This window comes from Aristolochia californica, unplaced genomic scaffold (assembly GCF_029961685.1).
Source record: "Aristolochia californica isolate CCGP_79_NKW_82.1479 unplaced genomic scaffold, dmAriCali1.0.hap1 SCAF_12, whole genome shotgun sequence".
Classification (NCBI taxonomy): domain Eukaryota; kingdom Viridiplantae; phylum Streptophyta; class Magnoliopsida; order Piperales; family Aristolochiaceae; genus Aristolochia; species Aristolochia californica.
In genome coordinates, this window is record NW_027181793.1 from 25,164,258 (window position 1) to 25,185,708 (window position 21,451).

Genomic DNA, 21,451 nt, shown 5'->3' on the forward strand with positions numbered 1-21,451 from the left:
GGGCATTTGGAGTACGATAACTATTATGATATGACAACTTTTATGATGTTTTTCTTCTTCATTTGAAAATTTAGTTCTCAACGACTTAGAGCTCTCTTTTCCAGGGTTGAACTAGGCAACCGATAGGATCTTCTGGAAGATAAATTCTCGAGACTTTCAGATTTTGCTAATGCATCTACTATATGACTTCCATATCACACTCTGTATACGTATTTCAGACTAATAATGCATAAAAAAAAAAAAAAAAAGTTGTGCTTGGTTTAAGCCCATGAGAGCGATGGTGACAAAGGCACCGCACACAAATTTTCTAAACCATAAACCACAATCAAACATGTAAGTATGCGTTGATCATTAGTATATCACATAGATAAAAGAATAAATTCGAGGGTTTTCCTTCTCCTATTTAGAAGAACATTACAGAGCCAAACAGGATAACAAATTACAAGAAACCCCCTCTCTTCTTCCAAGCAGGCAAATGAGGGAGGGTACGTGAGTTGCCAAACCCTCATAATCCAACCAGAATGTAGTAGGCCGGAAACGAGAAGAGGAAAATTTTAAATAGAACAGAAAAAAAGGGTAAAAAAGAAAATGGCAAACTACCCACTAACAAGATGCATGAAGGAACTTACATCAATTTCTATAACAGAAATAGGGGTGCAATTAATACTCAAAAATTGAAGCCAAAATGCTAACCTGAAGTTATATGTAACAGCCTTTCCTCAAAATCCGCTCACTTGCACCAGAACCAAAGCAGCGGATATCCTAAATCTTGACTGGCCAACCACAACTAGTCAATCTTCACAGACGAGTAAATGAGCCTAGTGAACCAGAAGCAAGCATAGAAACCAATTGTGCCAGTCAGCACAAAGAAGGCATACGAAACAATCAACATGTGCCCAAAGTATAATACTCCAGAGACTGGCTTAGTTATCTCAAGCTTAGTAAAGAAGTAGAAAGTTGCGTAGAGGAATAGATAGAGAGCTGAAGAGCCAGAAGTCAAATATGCCCTCCACCACCATAGGTAATCCTCACTGCAGAGCTGGAAGTAGCAGAGCACAATTGTTATCTCCGCACAGGTGACGATAAGGATGACAAATACAATGAAGAGGAATCCAAATATGTAGTAGAACTGGTGCAGCCAAATTGAAGTGAGGATGAAGAACAGCTCAATGAAAACAGCTCCAAATGGAAGGATTCCTCCAATCAAGATGGAAAATATAGGATTCATGTACCAAGCTTGCTCAGGGATCTGCCTTGGGATCTTGTTGGTCTTGACAGGGTCCTCAATTGTAGGCTTCTTGAACCCAACATAACTACCGACAAATACAAGTGGAACTGAGATCCCAAACCAGAGGAAAACTAGTGCAAACATGGTTCCAAAGGGAACAGCGCCTGAAGATTTTTCCCCCCAGATGAGAGCATTCAGCACAAAGAAGATGACAAAGACTACACCAGGAAACATGAAGGCAGTTTTTATGGTGATTTTCTTCCACTCTGTTCCCTTGAACATCTTGTACAAACGGGCTGATGAGTAGCCGGCAAACAGACCCATAAAGACCCAGAGCAGAAGCATGGCTGTCATCAGTCCACCTCGGTTTGATGGGGAGAGGAAGCCAAGAACTGCAAAGCTCATAGTGACTAGTAACATCCCAAAAAACTGGACACCAGTCCCCACATATACACATAGTAAGTCAGAATTTGCTGGAGGCCTGAAGACATCACCATGAACTAGCTTCCACCCAGTCTCTTCCTGGGCTTCTTCTTGAGTCTCCAGCTGGTTATACTTGGAGATGTCTCGGTAGAGAGTTCGCAGCATGATCATTGCCACCATACCAGAGAGGAAAAGAACAATCATAAGCGAGTTAACAATAGAGAACCAATGAATTTGGTCATCTGTCATCAGAAGATAGGTATCCCATCGAGACGCCCACTTCACATCACTGTCCTGTAAATAGGGGATCAGAGAATGAGATACCAAGTAAAGGAACCACAGTTTCAATAATAAGCAATTTTTTATGCGAAGAAACCACTATAATGTTTGTGGTTGTCGTACCTGAAACTCCACATCATATGTAAATATAATTTCCTTCTTTTCTTCAACCTCCTGAGGAGAATCAGAATTTAAGACGGCACGTTTTGCATGAGGATCACATGTTAATAAGCGAGTTTTCTCATTCCATTCACCTTCATAATCATGTTTAACACTGGAATAACCATAATTAGACAAATTAACAGTAAGTAACAATATCACATTAGAAATGCATAAATATAGGAGTAACAGCAGCCCAGGTGTCAGTTGCAGTGGTCCCAAATATTAATAATAATAATAATAATAGCAATAACAAAATAAAAATAATGATAACAATAGTAATAACCTGAATGGTTTGACCTCAAATCCAACTATCCTTGAAGAGTCTGTTTGAAAGTCTTGGTGATATTTGACAGTAAATGACAAATGATTATTGATGAAATACTTTTCCTCCTTACTCTGCAGAAAATGAAGAGTTTGTTAGTTCTCTCAAAGTCCACTTATGTCTACAAAATGTGGCGGAGTTGGTGTTAATATTAGTACTTACTCCAGAATATTGCCCTTTAAGACCAACATGGAACCCATGCTGATAAATTTGAGGGGATTCCTGGTCTTGTCTTTTTATAGGTACAACCAGGGGAAGATTATCTAAAATCCTGTGAAGTGCAAGATGATTCAAAAAAGTATATATCGAGTGCAGGAGTAATTCTAAATGAAAGAAAATAAAAATCTCTGTCAGAAACTTCGTACATGTTGACCCGATATTCATCTTCTATCTTTTCCTTAAAATCCTTAGCTGCTTTTGCATCAAGTGTTATCTTGCACACAACATTACACATCTGAGGCTCTCTCATATGAAACTGCAAACAAAGCAGCAAACTTCAGAGATCCCATAATGAAACTTAATCAGGAAAAAAAATAAAAATATGGGTATCTCAGAGAATAAGCTGACCACATAAGGGGAGTTTTCAATACGATCACCACGAAGAACTTCTCCAAGATTTTCTGCATTGTCAATAATGACATCTGGACGGCAAAAAGGAAGAGAGAAGTATGAATAAGGAAGTTGTGTTTTAATTGATGTCAGCTTGTTCACTTTCACCTTCAGCTCGTCTCCCTGTGTTCAGAAATCAATCAGAATTCACAGTACAAAACTAAAGACAACCAACATTACAGGCTCAACAAGGCGAAGAATATCCTATTTTAAATAACAAAATCTGATGAAGCAAAACAAAAAAGAAGCCTAATCTCGATCCAACTCATAGATTATGGCTCGTCCAAATATCAAAGACGCACAAGTGCATGTAACTACATGAATATGCCAAAAGGTACTACAACTTTCAGCACGCCAAGTGGTCGGGGGGCTATTGAGAATCTGTACTCAACAATGAAGTCAGATCAAGGCTACCAGACAGTAGCAACGTTCAACCCATCAATTCAGTGCTTTAAAATTTCACATCTGACCTGAGAAAGTTTGAAACCCTCTCTCCTCAAAATATTATGCACACGTATAAGCATTTATCTTCGCCAGAGATATTAAACTTGGAAATGTCAATGCACGATAACAGGAAATATACGTGATTTTTTGACAAAAATTCATAAACTGATAGAAGAAAAAGGTCTGTACAAGATGAGTATCGACAGATCTATCGAACAAAAACATGCACCGACACTACAGGCATTCAAAACGCCCCACCTACCTCCAAAAACAACTCCAAAACATATTTCCGAACTTCCAAATTTCTATGCGCAAACCACATTCAAGCAAGAAAGTTCAGAAAGCCTAAATGACTTAGAAATGCACCAACACTACAGCAAGCTTTCAAAACGGCTCTCATCCTTTCTCCAAAAACATCTCTAAAAGACATTTCCGAACTTCAAATTTCAAATGTTTAAACCGCATTCATGAATCGACCAGAGACAATCCATTCCGAATCTCGTCCCCAGTCTCTCACAATTCATGACCCCGCAAGAGAAAATAACTTCACCACCAATATCGAAAAACGGAGAGATTCCAAACCAAGTCCTAAGATCCAGCCCAAAAAGTACCAATATCAACAAGATCGACAGTCAAAATGCAATTAAAACGAAAAGAGAAAGTCCGCAATAGAACAACTGACCCTTTGGAAGTCCTCGGGGGCGACTCCAGGGAGGTAGAAGGCATGCACGTTGCAGAGGAGGAGGCAGAGCGCGAAGATCCAGAGATGCAATCTTTGGATAGCCATGGTCAAAAGAGAGCCCAGCGAAACAACTAAGCCCTTCAAGCTTCAGATGCGGAGGTCTGGAGGAAGAAGATGAAATCGAGATCTGAAAAGCTTCTTCTTCGTGTTTCCCTCCCGCTTCTCTGTTTTTTAATACAGGAGAAGAAAATCCCTCTCCGTCGCCGACTAAAAAAATTAAAATCTCGTTTGTTCCCCTTTGTTAACGTTTTTATCCCTCCGATCGGTGGTTCCACAGGATCGCTTGGAAATGAATTCGAGAACTGAAAAATAATTAAAAGCTTTATCAGCAAATTACGATTTCGACCTCAATTTCGTCTCTCTTCACGAGAGCCGAAGGGCATCGGTTAGATCTAGAAAGCGGCAGACCATCCGAACCCGACCGAAACGACTCGGGAGTGGCTGCATTTAATGGCTAAAATAAAATTACTATCAATCGTTGAGAGAAAAGAAAATCACGTGCTCTCTTAATTAATAATTTTTCTGTCATAAAATGAGGGTAAAAAAGAAAAAAAATTAAGAGACGATTTTAATTATCAAATTTTTAAAATTGACTTTTTTCTTTTCTTTTTCACTTGTATCCTAAAAAATAAGAAAAATAATATTTTTCTTCTATTTTCTCTCTCATTTTCCATAGAAGTCCAAACAATATAAAAAAAACCTCATATATTTTCTTTTATTTCTCATTCTCTTTATTTTCTCTCCATTTTCTATGTTCCATACACAACCTAATTGTCTGTTTGGAACCTCACAGAAAATAAAAGAAAATAAAAAATTGACCATTATTATTCCAAAAAATAGTTAGTGAAAAAAAGAATTTGATTATAATCTTATTTTCACTAATTATTTTTTAAAATAATAATAATCAAATTCGCATTTTATTTTATTTTATTTTATTTTCTAAGGTTTCCAAACATACCCTAAAAAAGTGAAGACAAAAGAAAAAAAAATGACATAACAATTAAGGTTGTGTTTGGTGCATAGTGTGTTCATTATCCATCTAACACATTGCAATTATATAATAATTATTAGATATTTGGGGTTTCTTAAGCCGTCTATTATTCGATATCTTGAAAATGTGAACAGAAATCACATCAATACTCATATTTTATATTTTATATAAAATAAAATATTATAGTTTTAGAATAGAATTCTCCCATTTAAGAGGATTGGCCTCGTGACTTCTCCTTGGGAAGCCTGAGTAAGGATCTAGTCTTAAGCCCTAGTGTCATGAGGTCAAATGAGCCTAAACTCACTTAGGCTAGCGGAACTCCGACTCCTGTGAAGGCCTACCTTCAATCCGTCAAAGGTAGTACAACCTCTTGTCCCTTAAATCAACGTTGCAAACTCCTTCCTCTCAAGCGAACTACGCGCAATGAAAAGGTAGAAAGACAATAAAATTGGGAGATAAAGTAACCTTGTATTAATGCTAGAAAAGATTACAAGGAGTGGTCGTCCACAGTGGAAGGCCAACACTCTACAAAAAATTCTCCCTCACATCTATGCTTTTCCAGCTATTCCAGGATGATACAAGGGTCGTCAGCCATGGAATTTATAGGCTTTGACCCCTCCCTTCTCTCATGCTTCAGTCCAATGAGAGTAAAAATCCTCCCTTATCAAATCTCCTTGATTTGATCCTTCCAAGTTTCCTTCTTCGACCCAGTTACGTATTTGGACCTTTATATGGCTTCATACACTTGGCCGCCAACTCAGCCCTTAGGTCATGCCATAAAAAAGTCCTAGATGCCTTAGGGGTTTGATCTGAGTGGCCCATGAAGAGTCCCACTCGAAAAGTTAAGTTTCCAGATTTTGCCACGAAATTGTAATCATAATTTTGGATAACTTGGACGGCCATACTATTGCCAAGACGTGCGCGCGAGCGCATCTTACCTTTGACAACCCCAAATGTGTTTCATCCATCTGTTGCTTGTGCGCTGCCTCTGCGCCGCCCACGCATTTCTCCCTCGACAACCCCAAACGGGGATGTGCCTTCTACTTGGGCCGTGTGCACGCACGCGTCATGCTACCTGTGTGTTGCACGTGCATCTGTTGCGAATACAATTTCTGTCTTGGCCGGCTGCTGGGGCCGTTGCGCATCTTGGTGCTTGGCCATCCGTCTGGCCAACTCAAGTGCGTCTTCTTCCTCTGCAGTTGCGGTCAGGCTAGCCATTTGTGTGCACCCCTTTGGGTCATGCCTTTGCACTTGGCCTTGGCCGTCACTGCTATTGTTGTGCTTTGGACTCGCACAATCTTCCTCCTTGGTGTATAGCCACACCATGACTTCGTCCTCTGTCTCATACTCCACCACATAAGGCAGACGCCCTCGTCTGCAACCCCTGACGATATGTAGCCACTTCCTTCTCGAACTGCCATCACTCGGCAGCATCTTACCAAGTTGCTTCGGATTTCGGTTGACCCTGCCACTAGGGATGGCTTTGAACCAAGGCGGCTCGCAAGCGGCTCGGTTCAATTCGTTATCTATCCAGCTCGAGTTCTGAAATTGGCTCGTTTACCTTAACGAGCCGAACTCGACTAAAGGCTGGTTCGGTTCGTTGCTCGCGAGCCGGCTGGAGGTGAGTCGGGATCGGTATCGGGTCGGGAGCGTGAGCGAGAGCGGGGGGGGGGGGGGGGGGGGGGGGGGGAATTTTTTCCTCCCCTCGTCATCGCCGAGCCCCTCCCATTGGTTGTTGTCGCCTCCTCTACTGCCCTCGACCGCTGTTTGTCGGCCGCCTCTGTGGCCGTCCGTTCGATTTCTTCCTCTCCTCGCCGTCGCCCCTGTTTTCGTTGTCATCGCAGCCATCATCCCCAACGACAAATCCTCCCCAGCGTCGTAACCCCCTTCCCTCCGCGTCGTCTCGGTGAAAAACCTGAACCATTAAGTTAAGGGGAGAAATAATCTCCCGCCTCCCCTGCGAGAAGATGATTTCGCACGTGCGAGATCATAAAGTAAAAAAAAAAAGTTTTTCCTTCAACTCTCGTTCCTCATAGCTTTCGAAAAAATTTAAAATATATTTTTATAGAAATAAGTTTCTATGAACTATTAGTGTCTCATGTTTTTTTTTAAAATATTTTTCTAATTGAAAATTCTTATTAAAAATCATATAATTTTCTAAGTAAGATTTTCCTACCAAGATGGGGTAGAAAATTGTATAGAAAAATTTTGAATAAGTATTTAACAGTTGATGTTGTAATACTTTTAGCATGAAGCAATTTTCATTGCAATTTTGTGTTTGATATTTTATTTGATTAAAAATTTATTGATAAGTATAATAATATATTAGATTGATTATTAATTTTTATTTATTTCCCTAGAAGAGGGAATAAAAGGTCCATTTAACTTTCAATATTTTAAAATATTTCTTGTAATTTTCTAATAAGTCACTAATAGTAATAGGATTTTATTTAAAGGTTTTTTTGGGAGTATGTATCATAGGAAAAATATTTCTAGCTTTTCCTGGGATATAAATTTTCATCTAGAGGCACTAAGGAGGCCATAGTAAATTTATGGCCAGATTCAAAAATTACAAAACAAGCTAGACAACAATTGGAGTAAAAAAGATTAATATTCATTATTGAAATTCAATCCTGAACCTCCCCTATCATTATTTTTTCTAAATGTATGCATAATTTTATATATAATTTATTCGAAGCCACCCCTACGTGCGAGATCATAAACAAGGAAAAAAAAAACTCTTTGTCCCTTCCTCACGACTCTTGAATAAATTGAAAAGATATTTTAGTAGAAATACGTTTCTAGAGACTATTATTGGTTTTTTTAATAAATATTTAAAATACATTTTTAGTAGAAATATAGATACCATTAGTGCCTCATGTTTTTTGAAAATATTTTTCTAATTATAAATTCTTGTTAAAAAATAATATAATTTTCTAAGTAAGATTTTCTTGCCAAGATGGGCTAGAAAACCGTATAGAAAAATTTTGAATAAGTATTTGACAGTTGATGATATAATCCTTTTGGCATGAGGCAATTTTCATAGCAATTTTGTGTTTGACATTTTATTTGATTAAAAATTATCGATAAGTATAATAATATATTAGATTAATTATTATTTTTTATTTATTTGCTTAGAAAAGGTAATAAGAGGTCCATTTAACTTTCCTAAGAAAAATTTAAAATATTTCTTGTAATTTTCTAGTAAGTCTCTAATAGTAATAGAATTTTATTTAAAGGATTTATAGTTTTTATTTTGCTGGTTGTAAATTGATAGTGATATTCCATTTAATTTTGTTGTGTTTGATTATTGTATGGAGTTTATTCATAATATTATGCATTGTATGGAGTGTTTAGACAATTTTATGGAGTGTATAAACAATTTCATGGAGTGTTTATAGAATGTATAGACAATTTCATGGAGTGTTTATGGAGTATTTATGCAGGTATTATGTATATAGATTATGCCCAATTTTATGTAGAGGTCATGCTGAATTTTATATAAGTATTATATACATAGATTATGCTCAATTTTAAGTAGAGGTCATACCCAATCTTATACATGTACTATATATATAGGTTATGCCCAATTTTATGTAGATGTCATTCCCAAATTTATGTAAAATATATGCATAATTTTATATACAATTTATTTTATATATATATTTTGAAAAGTTTTAAATGTATGTTGAAGCTCGAGCTCGGCTTGAACTCGGTTAAAATTTTTGGGCTTGAGCTCGATAACAATTTTAGGCTCAAGACGAGGTTCAGCTCGAACATAGGCAGGTTCGGGCTCAGCTCGGCTCGATGCCACACCTACCTGCCACTTGACCATGTATTGCATCCGTTTACCCCTTTCGTGCTCTTCTCGGTCTGTTGGTGCTCTTCTCGGTCTGCAATAATATAGTCTATCCTATTGTCAAAGGTAGTGGGTATATCCATGGGGGCTTGGGGGTCAACTATCCTATTCGAGTCCGAGTCTTCAAAGTACGGTTTAAGGTTTGATACATGGAATACATTATTAAACTTAAACCTTTTTGGCAATTGTAGTTTGTAGGCTAAGTTGGCCACACGTTCAATGATAGGAAATGGACCTTCGTATTTCTTCAAAAGACTCTTGTTCTTGCTCCTTAGGTGACGAAATTGCTCAGGTCTGAGTTTGAGAAGGACCTGGTCACCTACATTGAAAGAAGACGCCCTCCTCTTAAGATCAGTATATTTCTTCATCTTTTTAGCTGCCTTATGCAATAAGACCCGTGCCAACTCTGTTTTCTCTTTCCACCTCTTCGCCAGCTGATGAGCTACTGGACTTTTTCGTGAAGTGTCTTGTCGCCAACTCAAAAGGACTGTGCCCGGTTGATTCTGATTTCTGCAAATTGTATGAAAATTGGGCCACATCTAACAAGTGTGGCTAGTTTTTCTGATTTGCTGCAACAAAATGGTGTAAGTATTATTTTAACAAAGCATTTACACGCTCTGTTTGAACGTCACTTTGAGGATGAAACTAGTGGAAAAATTTAAAGATGTTCCCAATAGTTTAAAGAGCTCAGTCCAAAACTTCCCTGTGAATCTGGGGTCACAATCACTGATGATCATTATGGGCAAGCCCCAATGCTTCACCACATGTGCCATGAATGTCCTAACTGCTCTGTCTACTGTACAATCACTTGACATCGCTACGAATGTACTATATTTCGTAAATCTGTCCACCACCACCATGATAGACGCCAACCCATCTTTCTTACGTAATCCAGAGATGAAGTCCATTGAAATAGACTCCTAAGACCGCTTTGGAATAGGTAAGGGATGTAGTAAACCCCTAGGCTTGCGTTGTTCAATCTTATCTTGTTAACAGATAAAACACGTGCGCACAAACTCCTCCACATCATTCTCCATATCCAACCAATAATACTGGCCAAACAGCAAGGCCAACGTCCTTCTTTGACTTGGATGTCTTGCCCACAAGGTATCATGGCATTCCCTCAAGAGGTCACGTCATAGGTTATCGTACTTAGGCACATAAAGTCGATTACCTTTGTCTTGAGCAATCCGTCGTCAAGCCAGAATCTTTTTGTCTCGCCCAAGCTGCAGCTTACACATTGCTGTAAGCCTGGGCGTTTTGGCGAAGTCCAGTGTGAATCTTGTTTAGCAACGATGCACTTGCCTATGTAATTGTTGTTAAGGCTCGTAATCGCAAAGTCACATTTTCTATTTTTGCGCCAAGATGATCCTCTATGCGCGTGCGCCTTGCGCAAAGAGCATTTCTCATGCGCTTATGCGCATGACGCGCACCTCTTCATGTTCTGCTGCTACCGTACTGCACGTGGTGAGTGTGAAGTAAGTGTCGGCTATTGTGGTATGAGTGTTGCCGTCGCTCGAATGCAAGGTGTCGTCCACGTTTCCTACTTAGCCGTGCACGCGCATGTTGCTCCAGTTTACTACGCCGTGCGCATCTGCGCCCTTGCAAGCAGCTGTTGCGCCCTTTGCATTTGCACCTGGCTGCTGGTTGCTGCACAAGTTGGAAGGGTTGCTGCGTGCGCCAAGACCGCACTTGCTGGTGCTAGCTGCGCCATGTGCGCCAAACTTTGGCTAGTCTCTTCCTCGTAAGAGTTAGGTGCTTCCACCTTCCTGCTCAGTGTGTTTGCAACACCATTGGCTTTCCTCGCTTTATACATCATCTAAAAATCAAACTCGGCCAAGAAATCTTGCCATCGAGCCTATTTTGGACTGAACTTTTTCTGCGTAAGAAAATAGCTAGATGCGACGTTGTTAGTCCTTACAGTAATTTTGGAGCCTAAAAAATAATGCCTCCAAAATGTAAACAATGTCGTCATCTCTCTCTCTTGTACAATATAACGTTGCTCGATTTCATTGAGTTTCCTACTCTCATAAGCGACTGGGTGTTCGTCTTGTTCTAGTATACCTCCAATGGCATAGTTTGAGGCGTCTGTATGTACCTCAAACGACTTGCTGAAATCAGCAAGGTGCAACACTAGTTTAGCCACCATGGTGGTTTTCAGCCGTTGGAATGCTCTTTGGCATGAGTCTGTCCATTGCCACTTTTGGTCCTTCTTGAGGAAGTCGGTTAAGAGGGTTGCTATAGTTGAGAAGCCCTTGATAAACCTCCTATAATAATTTGCAAGACCAAGGAAACTCCTAAGTTCACACACCTTGGAAGGGATTGACCAATCACGCACAACCTCCACCTTCTTGTTGTCTATCTATATCCGTCCTCCCCCTATTTAATGTCCAAAAAATGACACCTTTTGCAACCCAAAGGAGCATTTCTCCTCCATGACGTACAATTGATTGGTCTCAATGTTTTAAACAACTTTCGAAGGTGTTCCTTGTGCTCATCCATACTCCTGTTCTACACTACAATATCATCCAAATAAACATCGACAAACTTGTCCAAGTATTCAAAAAATACCTCGTTCAGGAGAGTGCAGAATGTTACAAGTGTGTTGGTTAGGCCAAAGGGTATAACCATGAATTCGTAAGCCCCATATCTGGTTACACAAATAGTCTTCCCCTCGTCTCCTTCAACCATCCGAACTTGGTAATAACCACTTCGCAAGTCCAGTTTGGAGAAAAGTTGCGCCTCTTTTAACTGATCAAAAAGATTTGCAATAAGAGGAATAAGGTACCTATTCTTTATAGTTACCTTGTTGAGCGCCCTATAATCGATGTACAGTTTCATACTTCCATCCTTCTTTGTCTGAAACAGTATAGGGCCCCATAAGGTGCTTTTCTTGGCCTTATGAACCCAGCGTCCAGCAGTTCGCTGAGTTGTCCTCGCAATTCGTTCAGCTTTTTGGGCGCCATACTGTATGGTGTTTGTGCTGGATTTTTTGCTTCGGGTTCAAGCTCTATGCGATGGTCTACCCTCTCCTAGGTGGTAACCTCGCTAACAGTTGTTTAGGCATAACGTCTCTATATTCATGCAGTACGATTTGTATCTCCTTAGGGGTAGGCATGACCTCAACCTGCTCTATAGCACAAATAGAAGCAATGTATGTAGAGCAGCCCTGCTTAAGACCTTTCTTAAGCTGGAGGGTTGTTAGCATTAAGTCCTTTTTTGTTACATCTTTGTTGTCAAATTCAAAAACAGTAAAAGGACTTTGCTTGTCCATAATCCCCACTACCCCAACATGCGACATTACAAAAGCCTTACAAACCGTGAAAAACTCCACTTGTTTATCTCCACCGGGACGTTCTTGGCAATGCCTTGGACTTCTCGAGCAGCAGAATTTACAGTTTTCATTTCTATCCCATTTTTCTCTCATCGTATCTTTAGGCGCCTAGCCTCCTCCTACGAAAGGAAGTTGTGGGTGGCGCTAGTGCCCACCATTGCTCTAATAGTACGTCCAGCAAGTGTTAGAAAGATAAAAAGAAGTTCTCTTAAGGGTTTTACCGGAAGTGGAGCAGCCTTCTCCTCCTTTGAACAGACAACAACATTGAGAAGTGTTAGGGAGCCCATTCTAGGCTCAATTCCTCCATTGTTGGCCTCAATTTGAGCAGTATTGAGGAACCTCTTTTTAGGACAATCCCTCACATATGAAATAATAAACTTTCTTTTTCTGTTTGTCTCTTTTTTTCTTCTCTTCTGGCCTAGCCTTGGTGTCCTTTGCCCCTGGCTTATTTTCCCCTTTCTCCTTCTTCTTAAAATTTGTTTTACCATTGTTATTTTCCTTAGACACTTTGTTATAGCCGAATCATTCTTTCTCTCATAATCAGTTAACTTTTCAGCAGTTGATAAAGCTGAAGTTAATGTCTTTACTTCCCGTCTTCTCAATTCTTGTTCAGCCCATAGACGTAAGCCATCAAGAAAGGAAAAGAGACGATCTTCATCTGACATGTTGGAGATACAAAGCATAAAGGAAGTGAAGAATTGTACATACTCTCTAATAGTGCATTTCTACGTCAATGCACGAAGTTTCTTCCTTGTTTGGTACTCGACATCTTTGGGAATGAACTGCCCCCGCAGCTCCCTCTTGAAATCGTCCCAAGTGTGGACAGTGTCCTATCCCTCTTGCTCATCTCCTATACATCTTTTCCACCAGAGTATAGCATCATCAGATAAGAACATGGCAACAGTATTAACCTTAGCTTGCTCGTCCAACAGCTTGCTTGCAAGAAAATACTGCTCCACTTGCCATAGAAAATTATTTATGACCTTTGGATCTCTTTTGTCGGTAAAAGACTTAGGTTTAGGTACTTTTATCTTGGCATTTCCTTGGGTGTTGCCTCCACTTGCAAGAGCACGTTCATGGAGAGAAAATCGTGCACACAAATCATCCAACCTTGCGCTCATCTCTTGCACAGCTTCCTTGAGATCAACACGCATCACAGCTAGTGAAGTCCTTATGTCTTCTTCCAAGCCATTGAGCCATTCCGGGCTTGGATATCTTTTTTCCAGTGCTTGCCTAATGCCCTCCTCGACTTGTATGGACAGAAGGTCCTCTGAAGTCGCTGGAGGCGTATAAGACCAGAAAAACGATCTTCAATGGAAAGAAATTGGTTTTCGAAGTCACTTACTGGTTGTCTTGCTCTTAAAGCGTCTTCCCCACTTGCTGAAGTCATCGATTGCAACGAACGCTCTGATACCAGTTTGTCATGAGGTCAGATGAACTTAAAACTCACTTAGGCTAGCTAAACTCCAACTCCTGTGAAGGTCTACCTTCAATCCATCAAAGGTAGTACAACCTCTCGTCCCTTAGATCAACGTTGCAAACTCCTTCCTCTCAAGTGAAGTACGAGCAATGAAAAGGTAGAGAGACAATGGAATTGGGAGAGAAAGTAACCTGTATTAATGGTAGAAAAGATTTCAAGGAGTGGCTATCCATGGTGGAAGGCCAACACTCTACAAAAACTCTCCCTCACGTCTATGCTTTTCCAACTATTCTAGGATGATACAAGGGTTGTCAACCATGGAATTTATAGGCTTTGACCCCTCCATTCTCTCATGCTTCCGTCCAATGAGAGCAGACATCCTCCCTTTTCAAATCTCCTTAATTTAATCCTTCCAAGTTTCCTTATTTGACCCATTTACATACTTGGACCTTTATATGGCTTCATACACTTAGCCGCCTACTCAACCCTTAGGTCATGCCATAAAAAGAGTACTAAATGCCTTAGGGGTCAGATCTGAGTGGCCCATGAAGAGTCCCACTCAAAAAAGTATATTTCCAAATTTTGCCACGAAACCATAATCATAATTCTGCATAACTCGGACGACCACACTACTGCCTAGACGTGCGCGTGCGCGGTGCATCTTACCTTTGGCAACCCCAAATGCGTTTCATCTGTCCGCTGCTTGTACGCGTGTGCATTTCTCCCTCGTCAACCCCAAACGCGGATGCGCCTTTTGCTAGGGTCATGCGCGCACGTCGTGCTGCCTGATGCGAATACGGTTTTTGTCTTGACCGGTTGTTGGGGCCGTTGCCCGTCTTTGTGCTTGACCATCCGTCTGGCCAACTCAAGTGCGTCTTCTTCCTCTGCAGCTGCGGCCGGGTTGGCCATATGCGTGTGCCCCTCTGGGCCGTGCCTTTGCACTTGGCCTTGTCCGTCGTTGTGCTTTGGACTCGCACAGTCTTCCTCCTTGGTGTCTGGCCACACCATGGTTTTGTCCTCTGTCTCACCCAGGCTTACGCTACCTTTTGCGGGCCGAGTAGTGCATAGGGCCTCGTAACATTCCCACTAGGATCCAGACCATTGGGCTAAGTCAAACCAACGATACTATAAAATTGGATTTGCCATGAAACAAAACCAGGGCCGAATTAACTCGGTTCAATTGATCAGATAGTAAAACATTTTATAATGACAATCACGATTAGTGTTGGAAAACCGGATTAGATCTATCAGTTGAATCAAGTTAAATTGGATCTAGATTGATTGATGGTTGAGCGGAATTCAATTGAATTTGATCAGGTTTTTTAGTTTATTGAATTCTCTTAAACTTTATATAGTCATACAATGAGAAAAAAAAAAAAAACTAAAAGATATGATCATGATAGGCTAAGAATAGCGCCATCCACAATAAGACTCACGGTCTCACTCAAACTTATTCCATAATTGACTCAACAAACAAAGACTAACAATTCAGACTTAGTCCAATTTGCCCTTTCATGGTCGGGTGCTTGTGAAATAGCTCGTATCAACGTGTTAGTTGTTACTTGGGGGGACCGTATAGGGTAGAGAGAATAAGTCTGAAGTCGCAATCATGCTTTACATAAATTTCTTGTCTTAAAAATACTGATGTAGATATGGAACCACTTAATTATTTAATTAGGGGAATAAATGGCCACTTTAGCACTAAAAGAGGCTTGAACAAAAGGCCTCAAAGCCACCCCACATGGCTAGCACCATGGGCTTGATTCATTCTGATATGCCAGCATTCCATGACTTTGTTTCATGGCTCACCTCTTTCTCATATCAACCATTATCGATTCTATTTGGGTTAGTAATAGCCTTTACACCTATGTAGTTCAACTTGTCACCTTAGTGAACAACTTTGCTCAACTTGAATGATTTTATATTAATCAAAACATGACTTTGTCTTTTGACTTGAATAAAATACATGGAACTGATGAATCTTCAAATTTAAGAAAGGGTGTTTTTGTGTGCCTCAACTCAATCCCAATCAGTCTACTAGGTACTTTGCTTTTCCTCGAGTTATATTCTTAGAGGAAGTACACAGGTACCCATCTTTTCCCAGTTTGATTTTCCTCTTAAGATTCAATATCCTCTCAGTAATCTCATAAGTAATTGAAAATGATTATTTCAATTACTAGTGCTGAATAAAACAAATCCTACACTAGTCTCTGCTGCTCTATATTCTTCAACTTGAACACTTTAAGATGATAATGGTTTTTCTAAGCAATTGCAAAATTCTTAGCAACTATAGACAAGATTCCAGACATCATCACTTGAGTTGCAGATATGCCTCACTCCTGTTGATCATTCTCGTCTTTGTTTCTCCAAGTGTAATCCATGGTGGGTTTGTTTAATTAATCATCTAATTGTGAAGTGGGTTGTCCATTTCTTCACCTGTACTCCCTTCAAAGGTTCCAAGAAGATTGATTCCTCTCCATTCTCCCCCAGACAAAGAGCATGTGCTTGAACAGGGGTATCATACACACTTTTCTTCAGCTTTCCTTTTGCATTTTTATGTGAATGTGATGGGTTGCCTTTTGGAAAAGAGGAAAATATGGAACAAAATCTACATCATGTTTATCTAGATGCTGTCAGCATGATATTTGCTTCTGAAGGGGTTTGAATCTGAACAAAACAATTCTAGACATTCCTTCAGAAGTTGGTCCATGCTCTCCTGCAAATAGAGAGGTGTATGAGGTTGCAGTTGGAAACATCCATTTGAACTTAACAGTTTCTTCCCCAACAATGTCAATTTCATCAGGACAAAGAGAGTTCTTCTTGTCTGTTAGCTTCTTGGACTCTTCCTGTATAAAGACAATCGTAAGCAAACTACAGCTCTCATATGTATTTTCGTTAGCTCTTTTAATGACCTTTCCTAATATTGTATTCTTCTGCTAATTCCTCTTTAAATCTTATCACGATTACCTGCTTCAAATGAAATAGACACCCACATGCATCTGGTCAGAGAGCCTTACCTGCTCTTGTTCATCCGTAACTGAATCAAAACAAATGGCATTTAAGAGAAGGAGATAGCAAAACAGGTAAAAATTTCCAACAATGGGAGCCTCAACTACTCTGTCAAAATTATCAAAACCATTGAACAAAGCCAGTCAGAGTTAAAGCCTCAAGGATAAGACTCCTCTAAGTGGAAGCATTACCATTAGTCTTGAAACATGAGGATAGAGATGAAGATATAAAGTCAGAGACATTGAATTGTTGAAGGTATATTACATCCCACGTGCTGAGAGTTGTAACAGGTCCGAACCTTTCCTCTGTGCCTTTTACTAGATACCTCTCAAAATGATCCAATCTGTTTCATGGTGTTTTGGTATATAACAGGTAGAGGAACACCGTCCGTCCGTTGTTGCTTCACGTCGAAAAGTCATGGGGATTTTGAAATTCAGTCACTGCAAACACAATCTTGTTCTCCTCCTTGTGGAAGGGATTTCGAAGCTGAAATGTGGGTCATTTCTTGGTGGAGATGGACGTAAGCATAATAACCCTAATTCAGGAGTGTTGAGGTGGTGAGGCTAGAGAACCTCTTTTTTTGCCAAAAAAGGATCGTTACTAAGAATCGTGCGTTTGGATCAGCAAGTGGAAACTTTTTAAGCTTATCAAATGAGACCATTTTAATGGAGGATGGATAGGATAGGAGAATGGCAGAAGCAGTGCAACAGTTGATCTTGACCGGGTAAAATAAATGCAAAAAAAATCCACAAAAGGGAGATTAGAAGATAGCATGATCGAATCGAATTTGCCATAAAACATGAGTGGTACGAATTAAATTCAGTTCTTATGAATCCGGAACATCAAAAGGGAGATGCTGAGAGCATTGATTCCTCTTAAGAGAACAGTTCGCGCCAAAGAAGCTGGGACTCGGTGCTCTTTCTAATTTCATTCTTCATTTTACTGCTGCTCAACAAGACCCAACTACCGGAACCCCTTACCGTGAGAAGTGGATCAGAACAGGTCCTAGCTTACCCAACCAAAAACGAGCCATGACAGCTTTGTAATCGGATACCACTAAAACTGACCCATTAAGACACAAAAGAGATGCAAGATTTACAGCATTTCGTTCTTGACTTGAAAGATTCCAAACACTTGATTAACTAATTAATTGACCATAACTTGAGTTGTGGTCTGATGGTTCCATTAAGGGTATGTTTCAGGACTTGAGAGTCAGATACACTTTAGTGATTAAAATTGATATTAAGGGGCCTAACCATGAACGCTACAATTAACAGTAGTTGTTGTTGAAGAGAGTGCTTGTGTTGTGGACTAGAAAGAAGTGGGACTCTCTCATGAACAAGAAGAAGGGACGCCGACACGTTTCGTACGTCCTTAATTCCCCAGACCACGAAACGGTTTAAATGGCAACAGTGAGACGCGTCTCATCAGATAGAGACCTGATCCCCTCACTTGATGGGCATGGAAGGGGTAGCTACATGGCACCATCATCCAAGCATCAACTTCCCCTCTGAAAATAGCTCGTACTAAATTCTAAACGTGAGAAGCAGAGAAGCGGCGAAGACTGACGATCTCACCCCTGACCACCAATGATTGGCCAATAAACACCATTATAAATGTCATCCATCAGTCTCCTCATCGTGCTATCATAGCATCATGGACCTCATCATCATGGAAGCCATTTGTATATATAGGGGCTCGAGAAGAACGAGTATAAAGAAGAAGGAAAGAAAGAGAAAGGTGGGAGATTAGAGCTTCTAATTTTAGAAGAGTGCACTTGTGCACTGAACTGCACTCGTTAATATTTATATTATCTTATATCCTCTCTCTCTCTCTCTCTCTCTCTCGCTCTCTCTGTTTCTAAAGCGAAAATGGGGGAGGAGAGGATTACAGTGAGGGAATACGCAGAGCAGAGAGACTGGGGAGCGGTGGAGGAGTTAGAGAAGAGGTGCCAGGTGGGTCCCAGTGGGAAGGTCTCTCTTTACACCGATTGCATGGGGGACCCACTCTCCCGCGTCCGTCACTCTCCGGCCTTCCTCATGCTGGTACAGAAACTACTATTTTCTTCCTTCTCTCTCCCTTCTCTTTCTTTTACGCAGTTGATCTTCTTCTTCACCTGCGCTTTTTAGAACAACTGACCAACTACCCACTTTGATACGGGTCGTCGTTCTAAAGAGAGCGGAAGCTTTTCGGGAAGCTGCCCACGATAAGATTAAGTTGAGCTTTTGATCGAATTTCCTGCGTTTATATTCAGGTTGCAGAGTATGGAGAAGGAAGAGAGATTGTTGGGGTGATTAGAGGTAGCATACGTACAGTCACCACAGGGAGAAAACAACCCAACACTGATTCTCCTCTCTTTACCAAGGTTGCTTACATTCTCGGCCTCAGAGTATCTCCTTTACACAGGTTCCTTCACTCACTCACTCTCTCTCTCTCTCTGCCATTGTTTATAAGTGGGAGCAATAAGCATCGGGTCCCAGGCAAAATCTGATGGCTCCCCAGAAAGCGGAATTGGACCCATTTTGATCAAACGGTTCATCCGTGGTTGATGAAAGTGGGACTAGGATGCATATAAGGGAATTAATTGGAGTCGTTGTTGGCCCTGGTTTTTCACCGGAAATCCGTGGAAAAAGATTAGAAGAAGATCTCTGCACCACTCTCTTGTGTGCGAGTTAATATAACTGGTTTCTGTTGGTGGCTTTACCGTTATCACTCTAAGAAGCCCAAGGAAAAAAGGGTTCAACTTTTGGACCCGTTTTGTCATGAACACCTTTCGGCCGCTGTAAAAAATATAGCAAATCGATTTTTTGTTAATTTTTTGGTTTTTCTTGTCTTTCATTCATGTAGGAGGAAACTTTATTTTTCCGGGTTTTCAGGGCAGTGGCCACCAGAGGTCCAATATCAGAAAAACAAGGCGAGCGGGGCGGGGGGCGCACGTTAGTTTTATTGGGTTATGGTTAGCATTAGCCGTATAAATGCGACCCCACCCGCACCTCCCTCGAAAAAGAAGGATAAAGGTGGTAACTTTGTCGCCTTCCCCGAGCCGGTTCGCCGTGTTTTCTGGCCCGCAGACACCTCGTTTGGGTCTTTGACGTGGATGGAAACCATGGGCCGGAATAATGCCTTCAGCGCACGCTAGAACTTACTGTCAATCGTGCTAAAATGCGCATGAGAGTTGGGACAAGAAAGAGGGAGAGTCAAGACGGAGAAATCGTGAAATAATTGAAAAGACTTAAAAGAGATGAAACGAAGCACGCGCTAATGAAGTTTCATTTTTCCTTTTGCGGTGTTAACCAAAGTAAGATGAAAGATGGTGGTGATTAGTGACTTACTACCATCACTAACTTGCGCCGACTGTGCAGGCGACTGGGTATAGCCACGAAGCTGGTGCAAAAGCTGGAAGCGTGGTGCAAGCAACAACAGGGCGTGGAGTACGCGTACATGGCGACCGACTGCAGCAACGAGGCCTCCATCAACCTCTTCACTCTAAATTGCGCCTACCTGAAGTTCCGCACCCCCGCCATACTTGTCCATCCTGTCCACGTCCATCGCGTCCCGGTGGACCCCGATGTCGCCGTCGTCCCGCTGGCCCCATCTCTCGCAGACTCAATCTACCGTCGCGCTTTCTCCACGTCGGAGTTCTTCCCCAAGGACATCGACGCTGTTCTCTCCAGCAAGCTCACCCTTGGCACCTTCCTGGCCCTACCGAAGTCATGGATCCCAGTGTGGGATCCACTGAAAGGAGTGCTTCCTCCGAGTCTTGCCATACTCAGCGTCTGGAACACCAAGGAAGTGTATAAGCTGCAGGTACGTACATCATTCGCCTCCACTTCATAGATCTTGAACTCACTCGCTCGAGTCGACCCGAGCCGGATTTTTTGGTCTAGATTTCGAAAACAACCCGTACAACAAACTAGAGGGCTACCTGCAGGTGAAAGGAGCGTCGACGCTAACGAAGTCGTGGTGCGCATGGAGCCGGGTGCTGGATACGTGCATGCCGTGCATGAGGATCCCTTCCGTGCCGGACTTCTTCCGGCCGTTCGGAGTTTACCTGATGTACGGCCTCCACATGGAAGGGAAGGCCGGCGCGGGGCTGATGCGAGCCCTTTGCGCTTTCGTCCACAACATGGCTCGGGCCGACCCGGACTGCGGGGCGGTCGTCACCGAGGTCGGGATGCTCGACCCGGTCCGAGAAGCGGTCCCACATTGGAAGAGGTTCTCTTGGGAGGAAGATATTTGGTGCATGAAGAGGTTGGTGGGCCAGGAAGACGTGGACGTTGGTGGGCATTCCGATTGGCCGAGATCTAGGCCATCTTCCTCTGTACTTTTTGTGGACCCCAGAGACTTTTAAGATTTTTCGGTTTTTTGTCGTATCTCTCTCTGCTACGAGTTACGACTTAACCCAGTATTCCTTTATTGTTGTTATTGTTTTCTTTATAGAATGCACGTATAATTATTGAGTGTCAAATTTTTATTAAAATAATTTGCTATAGTTTCGACGAAATACCATTTTCTACATTAACAATTCACTCAATTTTTTTGCCCAATTTAGGCGAAATTTTAATTCTACTAAAAAAAAGTCTTTAAAGTTTAATTTGAGTGTACTTTAATTATTTAAATGACTAAGTT

General features: G+C 41.2%; 2 protein-coding genes across 2 annotated transcripts; one reads left to right on the forward strand and one right to left on the reverse strand.

Annotated features, from left to right (window-relative positions):
* Nucleotides 1-366: 366 nt before the first annotated feature.
* On the reverse strand, nucleotides 367-4,479 carry LOC137945726 (transmembrane 9 superfamily member 8-like). The gene is made up of 7 exons (XM_068791720.1): nucleotides 4,150-4,479; nucleotides 2,982-3,146; nucleotides 2,780-2,889; nucleotides 2,577-2,685; nucleotides 2,376-2,488; nucleotides 2,054-2,204; nucleotides 367-1,945 (listed from the first exon to the last, which is right to left on the reverse strand). Exons 1-7 carry the CDS (start codon nucleotides 4,252-4,254, stop codon nucleotides 788-790), a joined length of 1,911 nt encoding a protein of 636 aa, XP_068647821.1. The 5' UTR covers nucleotides 4,255-4,479; the 3' UTR covers nucleotides 367-787.
* Nucleotides 4,480-18,693: 14,214 nt separating this feature from the next.
* On the forward strand, nucleotides 18,694-21,173 carry LOC137945190 (probable N-acetyltransferase HLS1). Its single transcript, XM_068790967.1, has 4 exons — nucleotides 18,694-18,867; nucleotides 19,077-19,228; nucleotides 20,185-20,629; nucleotides 20,754-21,173. The coding sequence occupies exons 1-4, from the start codon at nucleotides 18,694-18,696 to the stop codon at nucleotides 21,171-21,173; spliced, it is 1,191 nt and encodes a 396-aa protein (XP_068647068.1).
* Nucleotides 21,174-21,451: the final 278 nt, after the last annotated feature.

Excerpts from the sequence above, each read along its gene's own strand:
- LOC137945190 (XM_068790967.1), top strand. The coding sequence starts at position 18,694 with ATGGGGGAGGAGAGGATTACAGTGAGGGAATACGCAGAGCAGAGAGAC. Across the intron at positions 19,229-20,184 it reads AGAGTATCTCCTTTACACAG|GCGACTGGGTATAGCCACGA; the intron begins GTTCCTTCACTC and ends CCGACTGTGCAG. Across the intron at positions 20,630-20,753 it reads AGGAAGTGTATAAGCTGCAG|GTGAAAGGAGCGTCGACGCT; the intron begins GTACGTACATCA and ends GGCTACCTGCAG.
- LOC137945726 (XM_068791720.1), bottom strand. The coding sequence starts at position 4,254 with ATGGCTATCCAAAGATTGCATCTCTGGATCTTCGCGCTCTGCCTCCTC. Across the intron at positions 2,686-2,779 it reads GATGAATATCGGGTCAACAT|GATTTTAGATAATCTTCCCC; the intron begins GTACGAAGTTTC and ends TGCACTTCACAG. Across the intron at positions 1,946-2,053 it reads CATATGATGTGGAGTTTCAG|GACAGTGATGTGAAGTGGGC; the intron begins GTACGACAACCA and ends CCCTATTTACAG.